Source organism: Mobula hypostoma, chromosome 6 (genome assembly GCF_963921235.1).
Source record: "Mobula hypostoma chromosome 6, sMobHyp1.1, whole genome shotgun sequence".
In the NCBI taxonomy this organism is placed as follows: Eukaryota; Metazoa; Chordata; class Chondrichthyes; order Myliobatiformes; family Myliobatidae; genus Mobula; species Mobula hypostoma.
The window spans coordinates 104056076-104082983 of NC_086102.1; the positions used below are offsets into that span (position 1 = coordinate 104056076).

The following is a 26908-nucleotide window of genomic DNA, read 5'->3' on the forward strand; positions in this document are numbered from 1 at the left end:
TTCCCTCAACCTCCAGAAAAAACAATCCAAATTTGACCAACCTTTCCTTATAGCTCATACCTTCTAATCCAGGCAGTATCCTGGTAAACCTCTTCTGCACCCTCTCCAAAGCCTCCACATCCTTCCTGCAAATGGAACAGAATTACACACAGTACTCCAAGTGCAGCCTAACTGGGATAGCACGGTGGGACACTGTCTCAGAGTAGAGGGATGTCCCTTTAGAACTGAGATCTGGAGGAATTTCTTCAGCCAGAGGGTGGTAAACCTGTGCAATTCGTTGCTAAAGAGGACTCTGGAAGCCAAGTCTTTAAGGTAGAGATTGGTAGGTTCTTGGTTAAGAGTTATGGGGAGAAGGTGGGAGAATGGAGATGAAGCGAAAATCATTTAACATAGAACATTACAGCACAATGCTTGCCTTTTGGTCCATGATGTTTTTCCAACATCTTAACCCACTCTAAGATCAATCTAACCTTTTCATCCCACATAGCCCTCCATTTTTCTTTCATTAATGTGCCTACCTACAAGTTTCTTAAATGGGTCTAATCTTTCTCCTTCTGTCATCACCCCTGGCAAAGTGTTACACACATCCACCACTCTCTGAGTGAAAAACTTCCCTCTGATATCCCCCTTACACTTTGTTTCAATGGCCTTAAAATTACATCCCCTCAAATTAGCAATATCTGACCTGGGCTATATAAGCAATACATACTGCTTATCTCTTGTACACCAAGTTCTCTCTCATCTCCCTTCTTTCCAAAGAGAAAAGCCCTAGCTTGCTCAACCTATGTTCACAAGACATGCCCTATAGCAACCTTGTAAATCTCCTCAATACGCTCTCCAAAGCTTCCATATTCTTCCTATAACGACCATATTGAACAGTATATTCCAAGTGTGGTCTAACCAAGGTTTTCTTAAACCACAACATTACCTCACAGTTCTTGAACTCAGTCCGCCAACTAATGAAAGCCAACACGGCATACACCATCTTAACATGCTTATCAAGCCGTGATTGAATGGTGGAGCAGACTCTATGGGCCAAAATCCCTAATTCTGTTCCTATGTCCTATGGTCAGAAGGTCATAAAGTCATAAAACATTATAGCACAGAAAGGCCCTTCAAACTACTTAGTCCATCCCAAACTATTATTCTGCACAGTCTCATCAACCTGCACCCAGACCATAGCCTTCCATACCACTCCATTCATGTACTCATCCAAACTTCTCTTAAATGTTGAAATCGAACCCACATCCACCACTTCCACCGGCAGCTCGTTCCACATTTGTGCCACTCTCTTAGTAAATAAGTTCCCCCTCATATCCCTTTCAATATTTCAGAATCAGAATCCGGTTTATTATCACCGGCATGTGACGTGAAATTTGTTAACTTAGCAGCAGCAGTTCAATGCAATACATAATCTAGTAGAGAAAAAAAAATAATAATAATAAATATTTTTAATAATAAATAAGTAAATGAATTACAGTATATGTATATTGAATAGATTTGAAAAGTGCAAAAACAGAAATACTGTAGATTATAAAAAAGTGAGGTAGCGTCCACGGATTCAATGTCCATTTAGGAATCGAATGGCAGAGGGGAAGAAGCTGTTCCTGAATCGCTGAGTGTGTGCCTTCAGGTTTCTGTACCTCCTACCTGATGGCAACAGTGAGAAAAGGGCATGCCCTGGGTGCTGGAGGTCCTTAATAATGGATGCTGCCTTTCTGAGACACCGCTCCCTGGAGATGTCCTGGGTACTTCAGCCTTTACCCTTAACCGATGATCTCTCTTTCTAGTTTTACCAAACTTCAGTGGAAAAACCTTGCTTGCACTTACCTTATCTGTACCCCTCATAATTTTGTAAACCTCTATCAAATTTCCCCTCATTCTCCTACGTTGCAGGGAATATAGTCCTAACCTATAGCTCAGGTCCTCAAGTGCAGGTAAAATCCTTATAAACTTTCTCTGTACTCTTTCAATCTTATTGCTGTCTTTCCAGTAGGTAGATGACCAGAACTGCACACAAAACTCCAAATTAGATATTGCTGATATCGTATGCAACTTCAACATAACGTCCCAACTCCTGTACTCAATACCGATGAAGGGTCTTGGGTTCAAATGTCGACTGTACTCTTTTCCATAGATGCTGCCTGACCTGCTGAGTCCCTCCAGCATTTTGTGCGTGTTGCTTGGATTTCCAGCATCTGCAGGATTTCTCTTGTTTGTCCTGTACTCAATACTTTGATTTCTGAAGGCCAATGTGCTGAAATCTCTAATACCGTATCTACCTGTGATGTGACATTCAAGGAATTATGGATCTGTATTCTCAGATCCCTTGCAGATGAGAATATGTCTAACAGATTTTTATACATAAGACCATAAGACATAGGAGCAGAATTAGGTTATTTAACCCATTAAATCTACTCTGCTATTCCAACATGCCTGATTTATTATCCCTCTAATTCCCATTCTCCAGCATTCTCCCTGTAACATTTAATTCCCTTATTAATCAAGAACCTATTAACCTCTACTTTAAATATATCCAGTGATTTGGTCTCCACAGCCAAAAGTCTATGGCAGTAAATTCCACAGTTTTATCTGCCCCCCCCACCCCCCCCCCCCCGTTGGTTAAAGAAATTCCTCATTTCCGTTCTAAAGAAACATCATTCTATTCTGAGGCTGTGCCGTCTGGTCCTAGACTCCCCCACTGTAGGAAACGTAATCTTCACATCCACTCGATTTAGGCCTTTCAATATTCAATAAGTTATCGATGAGATTCCCCCTCATTCTCCTAAACTCCACTGAGTAGAGGACTAGAGCCATTAAAAACTCCTCGTTCATTAACTCTTTCAATCCGGGGATCATACTTGTGAACCTCCTCTGACCTTTCTTCAGCAAGAGGCCCAGAACTGCTCACAATACAGCTGCAGTTAGGCTGAGATCAGGGTCTGCTTCCAGCAGGGCAGGGAACTGCATGTCTGTAAATGTACATTGTGTGCTGTCCCTACGAAAGACCACAGACAGCAGTGCCCGCGGACACTCACCAGACGCCCGGCTTCATTGTTGTGCAGGTCGACCAATGTCCTGATGTCACTCTTGCCCTTCTTCCTCCTTGCATCCATGAACTGCTTGGACTTCTCGTAGCCGAACTCCACATCGTCGCCGCAGCCGCCCCACTCCCACGCGGCACCCTCGGCGCTGGAGCCCGCAGTGGGCACGGGCGGTGACCTGGTCCTGGAGCGGTCACAGCCACACTGCAGCAACTCGCCCATGCTGCAGGCCTGGGTGACGGCATGGGTCACTCCAGCTGAGGTGATGGCGTAGACGAAGGCCGTCTCTCGGATATCTGTGGTGGATGGGTAGAAGACACAAACACAGCACCGAAGGTCAGGAGATGCAGCAAATGCATTTACAATTCATAGGGAATGCCCTCAGGCTCAACACAGGGAGGTGAGTCTCGGACCAGGGGCAGAGTTTCAGAACAAGGGGCACATTTTAAATTGAGATGAGAAGAAACTTCTTCAATTGAAAAGGACAAGGTTTAAGATGAGACGCGAAGAAAGTTCTTTACTTGTAAGGGACAAGGTTTAAAAAGAGTTAAAAGAAATTTCTTTACTGGTAAGTGACAAGATGAGGATTTTTTTTCACTTGTAAGAGACTCGTTTAGGATGAGATGCAAGGAAATGTCTTCACTCACAGGGGGCCTTAGGAATGCTCCACCCCAGAAGGCTGCATTGGGCTTGATTGCACAATTGGTATCTGGATATTAAGGGACTCGAGAAAAAGATGGTCACAGAGCCGTGGAGCAATGCAGCATGGATACCGACAGCTCCACACAGCCAGTCCATGCTGACCACAGTGCCCACACAGCTAGATCCAGTCTTCCGCTTTCATCCCATATCCTTCTGAGCCCCACTCCACAATGTACTGTACCTACCCAGGTGCTTCTTAAATATATCATTGTACCTCTCGCAACCACTACCACTGGCAGCTTGTTCCGTAACTCGCCACCCTCAGTGAAAAAACTGCTAATCAAGTCCCTTTTAAACCTCCACCCTCTCACCCTAAACCCCTTAGTTTTGGTCCCCCCCTCCATGGGGAAAAGACTGTTACCGTCCACCTTACCAGCCGCAACTCATAATTTTATACATTTCTATAAGGTCACCCCTCACTCGCCCATCTTCCAAGAGATGACGATCTAGCCTGACCTATTTCTCCCTATAACTCAGGACCTCTAGTACTGACAGCAGCCTTGTAAATCTTTTCTATGATCTTTTCTGCTTAACCATGTCTTTCCTAGAACAATCATAGAGTTATACAACACATAAACAGACCCTACAGCTCAACTAATCCAATTTTCCCATGTTTGACACATATCCCTCTAACCCTTTCCTATCTATGTCCATTTAGGACAGAGATGAGAAGGGATCTCTTTAGCCAGAATGTGTAGAGTTCATTACCACAGACAGCTAAGGGGCCTGTCATTCATTGGGTATATCTAAATCAGAGGTTGATAGGTTCATGATTGGTAAGGGTTTCAAAGGCTATAGGTAGAAGGCAGGAGAAAGGCCTTGACAGGGAAAATAAATCAGCTATAATCAAATAGAAGAGCAGGCTGAATGGGCTGAATGGCCTCATTCTGCACCTATATCTTATGGTCATGTGGTCCATGTACCCATCCAAATGTCCTTTAGATGTTGTAATCTGACCCACCTCCTCCACTTCCTTTGGCAACTGGCTCCAAATGCCACCCATCCCCTCACCATCCTCTGTGTGAAAAGCTTGTTCCTCAGCCATTCTTTAAACAGATCCCCCACCCCCATCCTCACCTTAAACGTGCCCTTAAATTTAGACTTGTGGCAATTCCAATTGCCCTCATGATATGAACCCCTCTTTCATGTCATCTCTCATCCACTTTCACTTCAGCGTAAACAGCCCCAATCTATCTGGTCTCTCCCTATAACAGTACCCGTCCAACATCCGTGTTAATCTTTTCTACATCTGTCTATATGATACGCAAGCCAGGGCAGTATGATACGGAGAGCAAGCCGTTGCCCAAGCAACAGGCTCCCCCTCTCCACGCGGCAGTTGAATCCAGGGGAATAGCAGAGAAAGGCCAATACAGTTTGGCACCAGCAGCATTGCAGAAGTTGCCAGTCATGTTGAGCTCAACATAGGACAGCCTTTGGGACTCCAACTCCGGATTTTTCCTTGAGGTTTACTTCCGAAGCCTTCCACGTGAGTAAGATTAGCCGCAAGGCCGCGGAGGTTTCAGATCAGAGTTCTCCTTCTCCTAGAAGAGCTGACAAGCTCCAGCTGCCTGAAACAACAGTTTTTAAGGCACCAGTAACCTGCCTTTGCCCCTTCTCCTGTCTGTAGAAATGGTTCCACTGGGCTTAGCAGCCAAGCCACATGTGAAGGCCAGGAGCTGAACTTGGTTGTCAGAGGCTATTTGAGACACACGCCATTGGGAGCATTTAATAGATAGTGGGAGCTTGTCCCCATTCCCACCCCCGGCTATAACAACATTAAGGAAACAGAATATACAATACTCCAAAGTGTGATCTCATGAAGGCCTTACACAGTTATAACATAACATCCCAACTCTTGTACTCAGTGTCCTGGCCGATGAAGACAAGCATGCCAAACATTTACTTCACAGTCTACCTGTATCTCCACTCCCAGGGAATCGTGCTTTTGTACTCCGATGTCTCCCTGTTCTGATGTTAGTGAATGTGGAGAAAGCTTAATGTTCTCAGCTAGCCACTCCTGCTCCTACTGGGGCAGCATGGCAGTGTACCAGTTAGTACACTGGTTTACAGTGTCAGCTGTGAGACTGGGGTTCAATTACTGCCACTGTCTGCTTAGAGTTTCTGTGTTCTCCCCATCCACATGTAGGTTTCCTCCAGATACTCCAGTTTCCTCCCAAATTCCAACCAAATACGGGTTAGGATTAGGGATAGTGTGGACATGCTATATCGGTGCCAGAAGTATGGTGACACCTGCAGGCTGCCCCCAGCACAATCCTTGCCGATTTGATTTAACACATTGCACTGTATGTTTCGATGAACATGTGACAAATACAGCTAATCTCATTTTATCTCTTTTATAACGATGCACAGGATCAGAAAAAAGATGGCAGTGGGTTATCAACTGAGTCAGCTGCATCTTGGGCACTAGCCTCCCACCATCATTCAAAAGGTGATACCTCAAGAAGGCAGAATCCATCAAAAAGGATCCTCACCATCCAGGACATGTCTTCTTGTCACGGTTACCTTCAGGGAGGAGGCACAAGGTCCTGAAGACGCACACTCAATGATTTGTCTTCTTCTCCACTGCCATCAATTTCATAATGGACCATGAACCCAGGAACATTACCTCACATTTTGCTCTCTTTTTGCACTATTATTTATTGTTTTATATTTCTTATTGTAATTTATAGTAACTTTTACCTATTGCACTATATTGCTGCAAAATCACAAACTTTGCAACATATATCAGTGAAAGTAAACCGAATTGAGATTCTGATTCCGATATTCTTACGGCCTTAAGCATCCCAGATTTCTTAACCGAACCGCATAATATCAGAGAAGGCAACCCAGCACCAAAGGCGTATTAGCAGGACATTCATCCAACAGGGTGGTGAAGAAGGCCTTTATCATTGAGGGCATTGAGTACAGCAGTTGAGCCATTATATTACATTATGTGAGAGGTGACTTGATGGAGTGGACAGACCTTTTCCCATGATGGAACTGGCTAATACACAGGATCATAATTTTAAAGTGATTGGGTGAAATTATAGGTGGGGGGAGATGTCAGAGGTAGATTTTTACATAGAGTGTGGCAGAATCAGGGGTGCTCTTAGAGGCAGATACATTAGACACATTTAGGAAGCTCTTAGGCACATGAATGAAAGAAAGATGGAGGACTCTGGGGGAGGAAAGGGTTAGACTCAGAGTAGGTTAAAAGATCAGCTCAATATTGTAGGTGAAAGGGCCTATACTGTGCTATGCTCTTTGTTACAGTTGTTCTAGATGTTAATGAGTCCACACCTGGAGTACTGTGCACAGTTCTGGTCACCCTGTTAGAGGAAAGACATCATTAAGCTGGACAGAATGCAAAGAAGACTAACAAGCATGTTGGCAGGTCATGAGTATATGGGTTATAGGGAGAGGATGGACAGGCCAGGAATTTACTTCTTGGAGTGTAGGAGAGTGGTTGAGGTAGGTACAATAACAACATTCAAAAAAACAATTATTTCAGTACATGGATAGGAAGTTTTTAGAGGGATATGGGCCAAAAATGGATAAATGGGATTAGCTTGGTGGGCACCACGGTCAGCATGGATAAGCTAAGATGAAGGTCTGTTTTGCCATTGAATTCCTTTGTGAGTCAGCACAACTGGACAAACTTTTACAGTGAGGTACATGAGGAGTTAATAAGGCAAGTGAGCACAACCCGAACGGTGATGGTTTGTAAGAGTATCTTAAATGAGGGAGAGGAAAGGCAGGGGGAGAAGGAGGGCAGGGGAGAGAGAGAGAGAGATTAGTACATAGACTTGATAGGCCATTCAGCCCACAATGTTTTGCTGATTTTGATGCCTCCTCCTGTGTTTCATCCATATCCCTCCATTCCCTTCATATTCATATGTCTACCTAAAAGCCTCTTAATCTCCACCAGACTGCCTGCTTCCACTACTTCCCACCCTTCACACTGTCCACAAACCCACCATTGGTCTTAATGAAGGGCCTCAGTGATTTTTTTATTCCTCTCCACAGATGCTGCCTGACCTGCTGAGTTCCTCCAGCATTTTGAGTGTGCTGCTCTGGATATCCTGCATCTGCAGAGTCTCTTGTGTTTAAAATACGCACCTTAGTGCACTGGACAAGCATGAAACAAGTCTTGGCCAGGCCTGTAAATTAAAGCCTACGCCACAAGCTAACAAATGCTAATTCGTCTCCCACTTCTGTAACTAGAACCCAGTGACAAGCAACGATGAGGAGGAAACAGGTACAAACTTGTCCTCAGTGACACACATTTTTCAAGATTGAGAGAAATGGATAGGTCAAGGGTCAGTGAGCAGGATACAGCAATTCCTTCTGAGCAGGACGTGTCAAGATAGCCCCTGGTGCAAAGACGTCATTAAATCTGGTATATTGATAAGGTGACCTAAGTAGGCTAGAGCCCTTTTAAGTAGCACCTGGGAACTCGGCGCGAGTGAGTGATTAGTTCACTGGAGCCAGACAGTCTGGAGTTTCAACAGTGCAGGTACCCACCACCAAGCTCCATCCTTTGCCTTCACCAACAGACCAAGTTTAAGTCAGCGGCAGTAGTCATTACAAAAACAAAGATGGCATAAGCGTTCGTGCCCCAGCCACAGCTCACTGCCACGTGCAAGGTCAGTGTGACCAGCCAGGGAGAGTATATACTGAACGTGGGGCATTTCACCAGTGAGGATGGGCAAGCTTGTGTAATTTCCTTTGGAGTGGCAGAGGCTGACGGAAGATCTGATAGAGGTTATGAGAGGCATAGGTAGAGCAGGTAGCTGGTCTCATTCTCCCAGTGTTGAAATATCGAATACTCAAGGCAAATACTTAAGGACAAGTTTTTTACACAGAGAGTGGGGTGTCTGCAATGTGCTGTCAGGGTTGGTAATGGAGGAAGATACTATAGAGGTGTTTCAGAGGCTATCATGATAAGGAGAAGATGGTGGGATACGGACAATGTGCTTGTTGAACAAAATAGATTAATTAGGCATTTAATTACTCATTTAAAAAATCTGATGCTATATCATAGCTGAAGGACCCGTTCCTGTGCTGTATTCTGTGTTCTACTCAGAGGTCACTTTATTGGGTAACCCCTGTACTTAATAAAGTGGCCACCTAGTGAATGTTTGTAGTCTTCTGCTGCTGTAGCCCATCTCAAAGTACACTAAGAACAAGATAATTTTTTTTACAGTTCTAGATTCTGAAGTCATTTAATCAACTGAATTAACTGCTGATATATTCCCAGATCATTAGATTGGATCTCTTCCAGCTACAATATTCATGAAAAACGTCTGAGCCCGAAACATTGACTTATTATTCATTTCCATGGATGCTGTCAGACCTGCTGAGTTCCTCCAGCATTCTGTGTCTATTGCTTGGGGGTTCCAGCATCTGAGCATTTTCTCATATTTGCAATATATAAAAGGCATTTAGACAGATACATGGATACAAACGTTTTAGAGGGACAAGGGCCAAATGCGGGCAAAGGGGATTAGCCTGAATAGACATCTTGGTTGGCATCAAAGAGTTGAGTCAGGGAAAACAGTTCCCTTCCATGGACTCTGTTTACACTCCTCACTGCCTCAGTAAATCAGCCAGCATAATCAAGAACACCACACACCCCGGGTATTTTCTCTTCTCCCCCTCCCATTGGGCTGAAAATTCAACAGACTAAAAAGCTCAAGAGCAGCTTCTATCCCACTACTGAATGGCCCTCTTGTATGTTAAGATAGATTCTTCACCTTACAATCTACCTTGCCCTTGCCTTGCACCTTATTGTCTGCCTGCACTGCACTCTCTCTGTAACTGTAACACTTTACTCTGCATTCTGTTATTTCTTTTCCCTTGCACCACCTAGATGTACTGAGGTGATGAAATGATCTCTATGGATGGCAAGCTGAACATAGTGTCTCACTATATTGGTATATATGGCAATAACTATAGGCTAATTTAGCAATTTAAACTAATTTAATGGCTGTCACACAATCTTCAGCAAAATAAAGCCCACACAAACAATCAGCTGGAGGAACACGTGAACCAGTACTTTGCGTCCCATGTGTGAAATGAACACTGAATCTAAAAAGCAGGTTAAAAAAATTGTACATTCTGGAAATCTGAAATAAAATCAGAACATATTGGAAACACACAAGGAGCCATTCAGCATTTGTGGAGAGAGGGAGAGAAGTGGATTGCTAGAGGCTGCAGAGTGTTTGAAGACTCAGCCAGCTTTATCATGGGCATAGCCTTACTACCATCGAAGACATTTTCAAAAGGTGATGACCTAAGAAGACAGCATTATTCATGAAAGACTCTCACCACCCAGGACATGCCCTCTTCTCATTACTAACTTTAGGGAGAAAGTTCTGGAGCCTGAAGACACACACTCAATGTTTTAGGAGTGGCTTCTCCCCTACCACTGTCAGATTTCTGAATGGTTCATGAACCAATGAACATTACATAGTTATTCGTTATTCCTTTTTATTGTACTATTTATTTATTTCTATAATTTGATGTCTCATTCCACAAACCTACAAAATTCATGTCATATATCAGTGATAATAATTCTGATTCAAATTCTGAATTAACCTTTTGGGTTTGATACTGATAAAGGAACAGAACTGAAATATTTGATTGTTTCTCTTTCCACAGATGCTGCCTGACCTATTGTGTATTTTCAGTGCTCTCTGTTTTTGTTAGACAACCTCAGGTGACCCTTCAGTGTTGTAGCAAGGAATGGCTTCCCTTGAACTTTATGGGTCAGCTGTCAAGTAGAGCACTGCCTGCTCTCTTGGTGTAAATAACTCATGCTTAATCAGTGCTGCTGAGATATCCCAGTGCTCTAGTTTCAGCCCAATTATCTAGAGATGTACAAAATGAAAGCAATTCTTTCAGCATGTAATGGGTGCCACAGTAGCGTAGCAGTTAGCTTGCCACTATTACAGCTTGGGCCATTCAGAGTTCAGAGTTCAATACCAGCGCCATTTTGTAAGGAGTCTGTACATCCTCCACGTGGAACATGTGGGTTTTCCCCAGGTACTTCGGTTTCCTCCCACAGTCCACAGACTATCCTACCAGGTAGGATAACTGGTCATTGTAAATTGTACCATAAGTAGGTTAGGGCTAACTGAGCTTATCGAAGGTTATTGGCTCGAAGGGCTGGAAGGGCCTACTTCACACTATATCATTAAACAAATAAAATAATTACATACTGACCAGTGGGCACTGTTGGTTTAGGGCATTGTTTGCTATTTTTCTAGTATTTTTCCTGTAGTTCAACTTCCTTATGTTCGCTTATCATTTTATATAATCAACTATAAATGTGCAATTGTTCAGCAGAGCAGTGCAGCACAGTACTGGGCTTTGGCCCACAATGTTGTGTCGACCTTTTACGATCAATCTAGCCCTTCCCTTCCACATACTCCTTCATTTTTCCTTCATCCGTGTGACTATCTTAGAGGTTCTTAAATTCCCCGAATGTATCTGTCTCTACCACGACCCTTGGCACCCACCATTCTCTGTGTGAAAAGCCTACCTCGGAGTTCCACCCTATACTTTCTTTCAATCTGCTTAAAGTTTTGCCCTGGGTATTAGCCTTCTTTTGTCTTGTTCTTTGTTTGGTCTTTCTTTTTGTAACATTTAATAAAACAGCCAGAAGCACCAAATGTTATGCCTCACTCTTGACTTCCAAAGAACCTCTGGATCAATATCACCATCCATGTTAATCCCATCTTCCAGGACCCGGTCTGTAGCCTGCTCTGCATCAGCAGCTCAAGTGCTCGTTCGACCTATGACTCTGTTTCCCCTGTGCTCTCGGTCAGCGTGCTGCAGGTACTCACAAATCTCTGGCTGAAAAGCTCCTGCTTAGAAGGTGCGGGTTTGGTGGGTTAATAGGCCACTGTTATCTGACCCTTGGACAGGCATAGAGACAGGGTAAATGCAAGCAGAGTATACCTACTGAGGTGGATGAGACTAGAGCGAGAGACCATACGATACGTTAATGGTGAAAGGTAAAGTATTTAGGGGGAACCTGTGGAGGGAATTTCTACACACAGAAGGTGATGAGAGTGTGGAACAAGCTGCCAGTAGTAGTGGGTATGGGTTCAATTCCAACATTTAAGAGAAGTTTAGATAGATATATGGATGGGAGGAATATGGAGAGCTATGGTTCAGGTTCAAGTCAATGGGACTAGGCAGAATAACAGCTTGACCTGGATTAGATGGGCTGAAGGGCCTGTTTCTGCACTGTAGTGCTCTATGAGTCTGTGACTTTATGACCTCTTGTACGATAAGATGGACTCTTGGCCTCACAATCTACCTCATTTTGATCTTGCACTTTATCATTTACCTGCACTACATATTTTTGGTAGATTTTACACTTTATCTGCATCGTTATTGTTTTATCTTATTTTACCTCAATGTACTGTGTAATGATCTGTATAAACAGTATGCAAGACAAGCTTATCACTATTTCTCGGCATAGATGAAATAATAGGCCAAAACCAATACTGCAACTTGACACTAGTTACGGTGGATGTGCATGTTGATAGGTTAATTGGCCATTGCAAGATGAGCTTTATTTGTCACGTGTACATTGAAGCAGCAAAACACACAGTGAAATGTATCATTTGATATCCAACACAGTACAAGGATGTGCTGGGGTCAGCCGCCAAGGGTTGTCAGGCTTCTGGCGCCCACAGTTTTACTAACCATAATCCATACATTTTTGGAACGTGGGAGGAAACCGGATCACCCGGAGGAAATCCATGTGGTCACAAGGTGAACAGAACAACGGGAGGAATCGCACTTCAATCCTACATTTGGTGCTGTAACCCGATCATGTAGCCAGTGCACTATCGTGCTAGCCTTTTTGTGACTAGCCCCTGATTGTGAAGGTGGGTGGGAAGGGAACTGGGGGTGTTGATGGTCTTGTGGGAGAGAATAGGTTATGAGGGAATGGTAATGATTGGTCTGAGAGCCAGCACTGAGTCAATGGGCTGATCAAAACACACAAAATGCTGGAACAACTCTGCAGGTCAGAGGGAAATGAATAGTCCAACTTTGGTCTGAGGCCTTTCATCGTTATATATGATATACAATTTATGTTTATATACAGTACAGGTTTCCAGTGCATTCATGGTTAGAGACTAGATGCTGGAAGAAGGTATTAAGATGGGAATACTTGTGGACTGTAACATCGTGGTTTGTGTAATGCTTTACAGTGCCAGTGATTGGAAGATGTGTTCAATTCAGAGGCTGTCTGTAGATAGTTTGTACATTCTCCGCGTGGGTTTTCTCCAGACGCTCTAGTTTCTTCCCACATTCCAAAAACATACGGGATAGGGTCAGTAAATTGTGGGCTTGCTATGTTGGTGCTGGTAGCCTGGCAACACTTGTGGGCTGTCTCCAGCACATCATTGGTTGTTGTCATGAATGCTGTATTTCGCTGTATGTTTCAATGTATATGTGACAAATAAAGCCAATGTTTATCTTTAATGTGGATGGGTGCCCATGGTCAGTATGGACATTGTGGGCTGAATGGCCTGTTTTCACTCTGTACATCTCTATGAACATAGTACGTAGAACACAGAACAGTGCAATGCTGTACAGTCCCTGCCATCCACACTATTGTGCCGGCCTTTTAACCTACTCTGTGATCAATCTAGCCCTAACCCCCACTACAGCCCACAACCCTCTAGTTCTCTTACATCCATATGCCTATCTAAGTGTCTTTTCAATGTCCCAAAGTACTTGGATAGGAAAGGCATAGGGAGAAACGTTCCTATTTCCCTGTTGTATCGGCCTCTGCCACCACCCCTGGCAGTGAAATCTCTGTGTCAAACAATCTTACCTCTGACGTTTCCCCTGAACTTTCCACCACTCTCCAAAATTGGATATCCGCTAGTATTGGCCATTGATGCCCTGGGACAGAAGCACTGGCTGTTCACTCTGTCTTTGCCTCACATTATCTTTTATGCCTCTATCAGGACCAGGATAGTTTAGCACCCCGATTAGTCATGAGATTTTGGGGGAGTCAGCAGTACACTGTCACCCAGGTACCTAAGAAAATTCACCAGCCAGTGACTGGCACAATCATGAAGGGATTTGAGAGACTGGTCATGGTATGCATTGAGTCAACCTCAAGCCACTGCAATTCACCTACCGCTGCAGCCGTACGTGCAGGGTGGCACAGACGCATAGCAGCCAGCATAATACTTCACAGTGCCGCCAATGATCGGGTTTCAGTTCCCACTGCTGTCTGTAAGGAGCTTGTATGTTCTCCCCGTGACCACATGAGCTTCCTCTGTGTGCTCCATTGCAAAGCTGTACGGGTTAGAGTTAGTGAGTTGTGGGAATACAATATTAGTGCCCGAAATGGGCTGCCCCCAGCACATAACATAGTCACGTAAATGGCTGCGCTGGTCATTTACGCGAATGACACATTTCGCTTTATATTTCAATGTCTCAATGTACATATGACAAATAAAGCTAATCTTCAATCACTGAAAAAAAGAAACAGATTCTGCAGATGCTGAAAATCCAGAGCAACACACGCAAAATGCTGAAGAAACTCAGCAGCTCAGGTAGCATAAGACTGACATAGGAGCAGAATTAGGCCGATCAGCCATCGAGTCTGCTCTGCCATTCTATCATGGCTGATTTATTGTCCCTCTCAACCCCACACCCCTGCCATCTCCCCGTAACCTTTGACACCCTGACTAATCAAGAACCTATCAACCTCCGCTTTAAATGTACCCAATGACTTGCGTCCAGAGCTATCTGTGGCAACGAGTTCCACAGATTCACCATCCTCTGCGTCTATGCAGGTCTCTACATAATAAAATATTTTATACATTACATACTGTAGAAAATATACAAAAGTTGTTTCTCCCTATTTACTCCATCATAACCATAACCTTCTGTGCTTCAAGTTCAATACCCTAAGACTCTTCAAATTCTCCACACATCCTCACTACAGGAAGGATGTGGAAGCCATAGAAAGGGTGAAGAGGAGATTTACAAGGATGTTGCCTGGATTGGGGAGCATGCCTTATGAGAACAGGTTGCGTGAACTCGGCCTTTACTCCTTGGAGCGACGGAGAATGAGAGGTGACCTGATAGAGGTGTATAAGATGATGAGAGGCATTGATCATGTGGATAGTCAGAGGCTTTTTCCCAGGGCTGAAATGGTTGCCACGACAGGACACAGGTTTAAGGTGCTGGGGAGTAGGTACAGAGGAGATATCAGGGGTAAGTTTTTTACTCAGAGAGTGGTGAGTGCGTGGAATGGGCTGCCAGCAACGGTGATGGAGGCAGATACGATAGGGTCTTTTAAGAGACATTTAGATAGGTACATGGAGCTTAGTAAAATAGAGGGCTATAGGTAAGCCTAGTAATTTCTAAGGCAGGGACATGTTCGGCACAACTTTGTGGGCCGAAGGGCCTGTATTGTGCTGTAGGTTTTCTATGTTTCTATGTTCTAAGCCTCCATGTCACCAACACAAACCTGGATGAATCTTAAACACAAGAGATTCTGGAGATGCTGGAAATTCAGAGTAACACACACAAAATGCTGAAGGAACTCAGCAGGTCTCGTAGCATCTATGGAGAGGAATAAACTGTCAATTATTTGGGTTGAGGCCCTTCATCTGGAAATGATAGGGGCAGAAGCCAGAATAAGAAGGTGGGAAGAGGGGAGGAGTGAAATCTGGCAGGTGAGAGCAGGTGTGGGGGAAGGTGGGTGGGTGGGGGAGGGGGAAATGGAGTAAGAAGCTGGGAGGTGATAGGTGAAGGCAGGTGAGAGGAAATATCTTTTAACGGCTTGAACCGACCTTTATGGTTTTCAGGTATCAGACCCAGCTGAGGACAAACTTCTAGTCCACCTTTAAAGATGTTCAATCTAAAAGATGTCGCCTGCTAGAAAACCTTGCACTAAGAATTGCATTTGTCACATAGAGCAGTGTCTGCACATGCAAAAGGCAACAGAAGACTGCTAAAATAATCCAGCTCACCTGTTATAAAAATAGTGTGTGGAAAGGGTTAAGCTGCTTGAGTAAACATGCAAGAATGCACTTCTTATTAATCTGAAAAACCAGCATGTTATAGTGGCATGGAGATGCATGCTGCTTTGAGAAGGGGTGGAAGCTTGCTTCAATTCCAAACTCGGATGAGTTCACCTCTCTCCTTGAGGACACAAATTCCAAACAAATTTTACCTACGAGTCTCTGCCTCAACCTGCCAGGCACTTGCAGGCAAGCGCCAGAAGAGGACTTTTTTTTAATGTCTTCATATATTTATACACAAAACTCTGCTTAAGGGGGAAAAAAAAACATCAGCCCCCATTGCACAATCAGTCAAAGGCATGTGGAGAGATTTGATTGTTCTTTTATCTTCCATAAGATAATTGGTAACTCGATCGTTGCATACCCGTGTCTCTGCTGCACAGAGCGATGCATCTTCAAGAAAGAGCAGTACAGACAAACTGCTTGTTGGCTTGTGTCTGGTTCGGTAATCTACACTTGACAGTGTGGTATTTAACTGGAAGTTGAATAGAAAATTCCATTTGCCCACAACTCGTCCTCCTGCTGAATCCCGCCAAAGTTAGAATTGGTTTTTCCCTGGTAGCGTTACGTCTGGCTCAGATTTCCAAACCTTTAGGATTTTGACATGATAAATAAAAGGACATTCTGCTTCATATTTGTGACACTCAGTCCAAAACCCATCTGGACCCCTGTTCTATAAGCAACTGGGCTAAGCATTTCACTGTCACATCATGAACACACGAGATTCTGCAGATGCTGGGAATGCAGAGTAACACACACAAAATGCCGAAGGAGCTCAGCAGGTTAGGCAACGCCTACGCAGAGGAATAGACTTGACATTTTGGGCTGAGACCCTTCATCAGGTTGTGATGAAGGGGCTCGCCCTAAACATTGATTCATTATTGCTTTCCTTAGAACCTGGAGTTCCTCCAGCATTTTGTGTGTGTTTCACTGTCCTGTCATGAGGATCCCACCCACCCTATGTACGGACTGTTTGTACCATCCCCATCAGGTTAGAGGATATGCAGCTTCCAAGGCAGGACCGCCAGACTCAAACACAGTCAATTCTCCCAAGCTGTCAGGCTGGTAATCACCTCCACCCATTAACCCATCCCACCACCAGCTAGCATCACTTTATTACATGCTATCTGTCTATCTACACTTTATTACAGTTACTTGTACACTGACGATTGCTCTTACATTTATATTTATTGTGTTTTTACAGTGATCTTTATGCCTGTTGTGTTTTTTATGCTGCTTCACACATGCCAGTGATAATAAGCCTGATTCTGATTCTGACTTACACTCACATACTGAAGAATGACGATAAGTAACCTGAATCCTGAATTACTTCACTGGGTTGAGCGGGGTTGTTCCCAGGTAGTTAGTGGGAATCTACCGATACTTTGCTTTATAGACATATATAAAGATATCAAAGGGGATTGGAGAAAATATGGACCTAATTTTGCCGACTCTCTCTCCTCATTAGAACTTGAGTCCAAACATTTTATTCTGCATTCTAGTATTGTTTTCCATTTGTTCAAAGTTAAAAATTCAAAGTTATTGTCAAACTATGTATCCCATATACGACCTTGAGATTCATCTTCTTGCAGACAGCCACAAAACAAAAAACACAATATCATCCACGTACAGCAAAGATCTGCCCTGTCCCGACCGCCACCGCTGGGCTATAAACGTGCAGGAGCAATGTGTGGTTAAGTGCCTTGCTCAAGGATACAACACGCTGCCTCAGCTGCGGCTCGAACTTGCAACCTTCAGATCACTAATCGAACGCCTTAACCACTTGGCCACGCGCCAACATCCAAGAGGACAGGTTGCACAAATAGTTTTTAAAAAACACTAAGAACATGAAATGCAGAGTCCCTGAGAGTGAATCCATGGCTGTCGAGCCAGTTCAGCACTGAGGAAAGTGAAGGTGGTCCAGAAGCCCGACTGCTGTAGGGCAACAACTACCCCTGAGCCTGGTGGCATGCACCCAAGATCTCCGGCACCTCCTGCATGCCAGGTGATGGAGCAACAAGAGAGGGAGACCAGGAGCACTGAACACATGTTCATTTCCTACTCTCGACCTTGACAATTTTCAGCAATGCTGCGCCATTAAAGTCAAAGTAAATTTATTGTCCAAGTACGTATATCTACATATATCTCACAACATACTGTACTACCTGGAGAATCATTGCCTTGAAGATATTTAAAGGGAAATAAAGACATATAATAGTATTTAAGAAAAAAAACTTTAATATAAACAAAGGCTGACAAACAAGCAATGTATATTTAAAGCAGAGATTGATAGGTTCTTGAATAGCCAGGACATCAATAGTGACAGGGAGAAGACAGGAGTGGTGTTGAGAGGGATAATAGATCAGCCATGATGGAATGGTGGGGCAGACTCAATGGGCCAAATGGCCTAATTCTGCTCCTTTGTCTTATGTGCAAATAAAAAACATAATACTGAGAACATAAACTGTAGAGTCTTTGAAAGTGAGTCTGTCTGCTGTGAAATCAGTTCAGTGCTGAGGAGAGTGAAGTTATCCTGATGGTTGAAGGGTGATAACTGTTCCTGAACCTGGTGTGTGGGAGGCCTAAGGCACCTATACCTCCATCCCAGTGGCAGCCTGGCCTGAATGGTGGGCATCCTTGAGCAACGCTCACAAAATGCTGGAGGAATGCAGCCAATCTATGGAGGGGAATAATCAGTCCACATTTTGGGCCAAATCAGCATAGAATTTCTCACCCCGAAACATCAGCTGTTTGTTATAGATGTTGCCTGATTTGCTGCATTCTCCAGTATTTTAAGACCATAAGACAAACAAGCAGAATTAGGCCATTCGGCCCATTGAGTCCATTCTGTCACTCCATCATGGCTGTTTTATTTTCCCTCTCAACCCCATTCTCCTGCCTTCTACTCATAACCTTTGACATCCTTCTTTAATCTAGTACCTATCAACCACCGTTTTAAGTACACCCGATGACTTGGCCTCCAACGCAACGAATTCCACAGATTCACCACCCTCTGGCTCATGAAATTTCTCCTCATTTCTGTTCTAAAGGGATACTGAGGCTGTGCTCTCTATGACCTTGACCATGTCCACCCTATCTAAGCCTTTCGTTATGAAATTCCCCTCTCATTCTTCTGAACTCTAACTTTTCCATTCTGAGGATTATTCTCGTGAACCTCCTCTGGACCCTCTCCAAGTTGCTGCGTTCCTCCAGCATTTGAGTGGGTTGCCACTGGTTGGTCTTCTTTCAGTCCTCCAAGATGCCACTATGACCTGAGGCCCCTAGACCCTTGTTCATACTCACTCTCAGAACTGCCGGTACATTGGCAGTTGTCTCTACTGCTGCCAGGCCAGAGTCATTGCTTCCATAGCATGATAGCCTAGCAATTAGTGCAATTGCTTTATAGCACCAGTGATCATGGATCAGGGTTTGAATCCTGCCACTGTATGTACGGAATATGTACCTTCTCCCCACAACCATGTGCTCAGGCCGCCCCCAGTACATCTCAGACTGTGTTAGTCATTACAAAACAATGCATCTCACTGTATGTTTCGGTCTACATGTGACAAATCTTCAAATCTTTAAAATCTTCCTTCAGTTTACTCCCTAAGCCTTTGCAACCTCTCTTCCTGTGGAACGATTCTTGAAATCCTTCCTTTGTTAAACAAGACTCAATTATCTTCTGTTTCAGTGTTGGATTTTCTTTGGCAATGTTCTTAGGATGCTTAATTTGTTAGTAGTAGCTAACATTATAATAGTGCATTAACTTATTGGTGCATTAACAGTGTTAAAGGAAGGTTAATAGAATTGTACTGCACAAAACAAGACCCTTCGGCCGACAGTGTATATGCTGACCATCAACTATCTACCTCCTCCTCTCACATTCATATTCACCCCACAATCCCAGCGGCTCCTCCAGATTCTAGCACTCAGCCACGCACAAAGGTCAGCTTATAATGACCAACTAAACTACCAGTTCACATGTGCAAAGAAACTGGAGTACAGGGAGAATATGTAAATGCTACACGGAGAGCACCCGAGGTCAGAATCGAACACGGGACCCTGGGGTTGTGAGGCAGCAGCTCTACACTCTATGCCATTGTACCACCTAGAAATAAAAGGGTCTGAAGATGCTGGAGCCTGGAACAAGAACAGCAGGTCAAGCAGCACCTATAGAGGCAAAAAGTATAGGTCAACATTTCAGTTTGAGACCCTTCATTAGTTCAGAGATATGTTTTCCTGAGTGCTGTACAACCTGCTCCCGTACCAGTCACCATCCTATCATCGACTGCCCATGCTGACTTTTCTGTATTTTGTTACCTTCTTGCTTGGGAATGTTGAGAAATGGTGGCAGATCCAACACAAGAGAAGTGTCAGAAGTGCTCACTAAAGTGGGTTCGGCTGCATATAGAGATCAGTGTAAAATTCTGGTCTGCCCATAACAGGAGGGATGGGAGCACGTAGGAGTGGTTTACCAGGATGCTGCTCGGTCTAGGCAGCATGCGTTATAGAGGGAGTATGAACCAACTTGGGGTGTTTTTTTTTGGGAGCACCAGAGGCCGACTGAAGACTCGATAGAAGTTTATAAGATTATGAGAGGTATAGATAGGGTGGCCCAGCCAGTGTCTTTCTCCAGGGTCAAAGTGCCAAATGCTAGAAGGCATTTATTTAAAATGAGAGTGGGAGTGAGGAAGTTCAAAGGAGCTGTGCAGGGAGTAATTTTTTTTACAGGAGAGTGGAGGGTACCTGAAATGCACTGCCAGTAATGGTGGTGGTGGGGCAGATAAACAGAGGCATTTATGACATGCAGAAAATGAAGGGATGGGGACCATTTGTAGACAGGAGGGATACATGTAATTAGGTGTCATTAGCTTAATTAGTTTTGCACTAAATCATGGACTGAAGGGCTTGTTCCTGTGCTGTCATGTTTCTTCAACGTTTATGGAATGTGCTAGAAGGGATGACAGCAGAGGCAGATACATTAGGGGCATGCCTTCGCAAATGCCTCCATCGTATCTACATTAGGGGCATTTAAGAAAATCTTGGGCACGTGGATGATAGAAAAATGGAGTGCTATTTAGGAGGGAATGATTAGATTGATTTTAGAGTACGTTAAGATGTCAGCATAGCTTTGTAGCCTGAAAGGCCTATATTGTACTGTACTGTTGTATGATCTATATTCTACATCTAACAATCTGCTGGAGGATCTGGGATGTGGAACGTGAAGTGGTGGGACAGGAACTGTCCGACCTCCATTGTGCACATTCATCTCCTCTCTCCTCACTCCCCCTCTCCTCTCTCTACTGGCCATCTGAGCACTCCACTTGAAGTCCTGATGCAGGGTTTTGACCCCAAAGATTGGCAGTTCCTTCACCCCCTCACAGATGCCACTCAACCTGCTGGGTTCCTCCAGCAGATAGCTGCTCCAGACTCCAGGATCTGCAGTCTCTCGTGTCTCCAAACTCAACGTGGTTTTGTGAAAGAGTGGCTATCCCAAATTACTGAGGTTTCTTGAAGAAGTAACGGATAGGAAATTACAAAGCACTGGAGTATGTACTAGAGCCATGGAGCACTACAACAGAGAAACAGGCCCTTTGGCCCATTTACTCCATGCCAAACTATTATTCTGCCTGATCCTATCGACTGGACTTGGGTTTCTCAGAAGGCTTGGATTAGGTGAGGCATTAAATGTTATTATAGAAACTAAAAAATCATGGTGTTAGTTCAAGTCACAGAGGCATTCGCTTCAGCCCAATTGGTCCGTGCCAACTGTGTTGCCCAGTGAGCTAGTCCCACCTGCCTACATTTGACCCATATCTCTCTAAACCTTTCAGGGCATTTGATGGCTCTGGGCCTATGCTAGTTGCGGGGGGGCGGGGGAGATCTATTTGAAACTTATCAAATTTTGAAAGGCCTGGATAGAGTGGATGTTTCCAATAGTGGAAGAGTCTAGGACCAGAGGGCACACCCTCAGATTACAAGGACATCCTTTTAGAAAAGAATTGAGGAGAAATTTCTTTAGCTAGATGGTGGTGAATCTGTGGAATTCATTGTCATAGATGACTGTAAACGTCAAGTCACTGGGTATGTTTAAAGCCCAGGCTGAAAGTTTCTTCATTAATAAGGACATCAAAGACGATGGGGAGAAGGTAGGAGAAAGGGGTTGAGAGGGATAATAAGTCAGCCATGATCAAATAATAAGGCCCACTTGATGGGCTGAATGGCCTAATTCTGTTCCTATGTCAAATTGTCTTATGGTCTTGTCCATGTAGATGTCCATGGAGTTTCTGTGTTTCCTGGTTGCCTGCTGAAGGACGAATCTCAGAGTTGTAGTCTGATAAACATACTTGGATAATAAATGTATTTTAAATCTTTAGATGTCTTTTAAACATTTCTAATCCCTATTTATATCAGCTCATTCTGAAACCTTTGTGAGAAGAAGCTATTCCTGGTCTCTGTTTTACATCTTTCATCTCTGATCTTCAACCTATGCCCTCTTGTCTTTAGCAGCCCCATGCTGGGAAAAAGACTATGTGCTTTCACCCTGTCAATACCCCTCATCTTGTATACCTCTATCAGGTCACTCCTCACTCTACGTTCCAGGGAATAATATTGTAGTCTGTACAAGCTCTCCTTGTAAGTTCAAGTGTCATCTTGGTAAATCTTTTCTGAGCTCTTTTTAGTTTAATATCATCTTCCTATAACAGGCGGATTAAAACTGTGCACAATACGCCGAGTGAGGCCTCACAAATGTTTTATATAACTGCAATATAACTTCCCAACTTGTGTACTCAGTGCCCTGACTGATGAAGATATGGCACGTTGACATGTAAAAGAGATTAGGTGACAGACAGGAAGCAACAAGTAGGTATAAAGTGATCATCTTCAGGTTGACAAGATATAATGAGTGGCACACAAGAGGGACTAAAACATCCACATCAACCTTGGCCAATGGAGGGCCCCAGTAAAGACTATCATATAATTAAGTCACCAAAGGTATGGCTGTTAAATTTGCTGATGATACCAAGATAAATGAAAGAGCAAGTAAAAAAGAGGGCTACAAGTGTATATAGATAGGTTAATTGAGTGGGCAAGTTCCTGCCAAATGAGGCGTGATGTTTGTGCTCTGGTATCCACCCACATTCCAAAGGCTTACAGGTTAAAGTTACTAAGTTCTGGGCATGCATGTGGACATTAAGGGTGTCAACATCTCTGAAGATCTCTCCTGGACCCAACATATTGGTCCAATTACAAAGAAGGAACAACAGTGGCTATATTTCATTAGAAGATTGGGGAGACTTGGTATGTCAACAAAGAATGCAGGAAATTTCTTTCGATGTTACCTTGGAAAGCATTCTAACTGGTTGCCATCTGGCATGGAAGGTCCACTGCACAGAGACAGAAAATTGCAAGTTCAGCCATCTCCTTCATGGGCACTGGCCTCCCCAACACTGAGGACATCTTCAAAAGGTGATGCCTCAAAAAGGCTGCACCCACCACTAAGGACCACCATCGTCCAAGGCATGCCCACTTCTCACTGCTACCGTCAGAAAGGAGGGACAGGAGCTTGCAGGCACAGACTCAGCATTTTAGAAACAGCTTCTCCTCTGCCATCAGATTTATCAATAGACATTTTTTTTTACTTCTTTGCTCTCTTTTTGTCTACATATGTTTGTTCTGATTGCAATTTGTCAGATTTATAGTTTTTTTGTTATTATATAATTAATATATAAGGTTCCTTAATGTTGTCAAAACCCAGGAGGGGAGGGTAGTGGGGATAAGCTCCCAATTCCTACTAAATGTTCCCAATGACGTGTTTTTCCAAATAACCCCTAACAACCAAGTCCAATTCCTAAGCCCGGCGGAACCGTTTCTGCTGACCCCAGAAGGGACAAAAGTGTGTCACTGGTGCCTTAAGGCCAGTTGCTTCAGGCAGATGGGGCTCGTTAGCTGTGGTTGGCAGCTCGTCCAGGAGAATGAAAGCTGATCTCAAACCTCCGCTACCTTGTGGCTATACCCACTCATGGTGAAGGCTTCAGGAGTAAGTCCAGAGGGGAAATCTGGAGCTGGAATCCCTAAGGCAGTCCAATGTGCTATGTTGCCAGCCAGTGTCTTCCTTGACTGTTTATTCCTCTCCATAGATGCTGCCTGACCTGCTGAGTTCTTCTACATTTTGTGTTTGAACATAGAATACTGAAGCACAGTACAGTTCTTTAACCCCACAATGTTGTGCCAACATTTTAACTTACTCAAAGATCAATCTAACCCTTCCTTCCTGCAAAACCCTCCCTTTTTCTATCATCCACGTTGCAAATATAAATATTTGTTCTGCTTTGTATAACAATCTCTATAAACCTGCAGCAACTGCACAACTTCTGTTAAACCAGAACGTGAGACATCAACGCATCCTGTACTGATTTAAATGTTTCTTCATTTGGTTCCACTGTGTTGACCATTTCCTTTGAATTGCTTCAACATTGGTGTAAACTTACCAAAATTCTCCATGTTCTAATGAAGTGCAGATGAACGGTGAGTAACATCAGTCCTTACACAAACTGTACGAGAGCACATCTCCCAAAGACACAAATGTTCCCAGCAACTTTAGCACTGAGCCAGTCAAGAAGAATCTCTTTCCTGCGTAATATTCTGCAGTACTGCAACTCTCTACGGTCTCAGAGCTCCATCAGACCATAAGACATACGAGCAAAATTAGGCCACTTGGTCACGCAAATCTGCGCTGCCATCCCATCATTCCAGATTTATTTTTCCTTTCACCCCATTCTCCTGCCTTCTCTTCGTAACCTTTGATGACTTTATTAATCAAGAATCTATCAATCTCCGCATTAAATATACATAATAACTTGGCCTCCACAGTCATCTGTGCAAAGAATTTTACTGATCCACCACCCTAAAGAAATCCCTCCTCCTCCTGTTCTAAAGGGACATCCTTGTATTCTATAGCTGTGCACTCAGGTCTTAGACTCTCCCACTACTGGAAACATCCTCTCCACATCCACTCCATCTAGGCCTTTCAATATTCGATAGGTTCCAATTACATCACCCATCATTCTTCTAAACTCCAATGAGTACAGGCTCTGAACCTTCAAGTGCCTCTCGTAGTTAACCTGGGTCTTCTGAACCCTCTCTGGATGAGCCAGCACATCCTTTCTTAGATAAAGGGCCCAAAACTGCTCACTATACTCCAAGTGCAGTCTGACCAATACCTTGTAAAGCCTCAGTATTGCATCCTCCAGTTCCTGCCTCTTGACCATCCCTGAATGTAAGGGGTGGTGATGGAGCTGGATATGATAGAGGCATCTGAGAGTCTCTTAGATAGGCACATGAATATTCAGGGAATAGAGGGATATTGGCCATGTCCGGAAGAAGGCAAAAGAGATTTATTTTAATTTAACATTCTGTTCAGCAAAGACATTGTGGGCCAAAGGGCCTGTTCCTGTGCTATAAGGTTCCCTGTTCAATGTTCTATGTCATCACTCCCCCCAAAGGCAACCATATGATTCTAGAGCAGGGCTTCTCAAGCCTAGCTCCATGAGCCCTCAGTTAATGGTAAGTGTTCATGGGGTAAAAAAAGGTGGAGGACCCCTGCTCTCAACCATCCCTCAATGTTAGAGGTGGTGATGGAGTTAGAGAAAATAGAGGCATAAAAGAGGCTCTTAGATGAATTGACATGAAATGGGGGATATGGATAATGCACAGGCAGAAGAGATTTACTTTAATTTGACATTTTGTTCGGCACAGACATCAATTTGACTCATTATTTTACAATGATCACAATTAATTTACTAAACATTATCAAAAGTGGTTTTTAAATCCCAAATAGTGAATTTAAAAACTCAAATTTTAAAAAATCCCAAGCTTCTAATGTTGTCATCAATTTTCCAGCATTCCTTTCTCTTTGCTCCCTGAAGGAAGCACTCCATGTTGGATCAGGAACTCTGATAAGGATCCCCACCACCCATCCCACAATCTCTTTGGCCCACTACCGTCAGGAAGGAGGTATAGGAGCATCAGGACTAGGACTGTCAGTCTGAGTAACAGCTTCTTCCCTCAGGCTGTGAGACTAATGAACAATGAACTGTTTACTGTTTACCTGTGCTGTGTACTTCACATGCATTTTGAATTATATTTTATTAACTTATTCCTTTTATGTGCTGTATATGATATATGTTTTGTGGGTGCACCGTGGTGTAGAGGAATGTTTTGTTTGGTTCTATATGTGTACAGGCAGGTGATAATAAATCTGAATTTGAACTTCAGAGTCAAACTGGGGAGAGTGCAAAAAAGATTTCCATGGAAGTTACTAGGACTGGAGGACTTGCAATGTAAACAGAGGTGGCATAAACTAGGACTACATTTCCTGAACCATAGAAGGCAAAGGAATGACCCTATAAAACCATAAGACATGGGGACAAATTCGGGCCCTTCATCCCATTGATCTCATTTCCTCCATTCTCCCGCCTTCTCCCCTTTCACGGCCCGACTTATCAAGAACACTTTATTGAGGGATAACTGTGCAAGCACATGGATGTCAGCGAGTTAGACCGGTGCGAAGTGTTTAAAAGGAGACAGCTTTATAGAGCTGGCACGGAGTAGATGGAGACATAGTAGGAGGGCTTTGGTTCAACAGGGCTTCAGTGATAATGGGTGGAGGCCAGGTAGATTATCTGTGAAGAATAGAAACAGGAAGTATGACTGTGAGGCTGGTGTTCCGTATTGTGTGTCAGATGTGGGAAGTCCGGAAGACTCCCAGCCTCCCGGACGGCCACATCTGCGCCAGTTGTGTCCAGCTGCAGCTCCTCAGGGACTGCGTTAGGGAACTGGAGCTGCAGCTTGATGACCTTCGTCTGGTCAGGGAGAGTGAGGAGGTGATAGAGAGGAGCTATAGACAAGTAGTCAGTCCGGGGCCTGGGGAGACAGATAAGTGGGTAACAGTCAGGAGAGAGAAGGGCAAGAGTCAGATACCAGAGAGTACCCCTATGGCTGCTCCCTTTAACAATAAATACACCTGTTTGAGTACTGTTGGGGGGATTTCCCACCTGGGGGAAGCAACAGTGGCCGCGCCTCTGG

General features: G+C 43.9%; 1 protein-coding gene across 1 annotated transcript in view; it reads right to left on the bottom strand.

Annotated features, from left to right (window-relative positions):
- wnt6b (wingless-type MMTV integration site family, member 6b) overlaps positions 1-26908 on the bottom strand; it is a 166174-nt gene that overhangs the window by 46444 nt on the left and 92822 nt on the right. The window contains exon 3 of the mRNA XM_063049961.1: positions 3039-3340. Within this exon, the coding sequence (XP_062906031.1) occupies positions 3039-3340 (302 nt within the window). The remainder of the gene's footprint in view (positions 1-3038; positions 3341-26908) is intronic.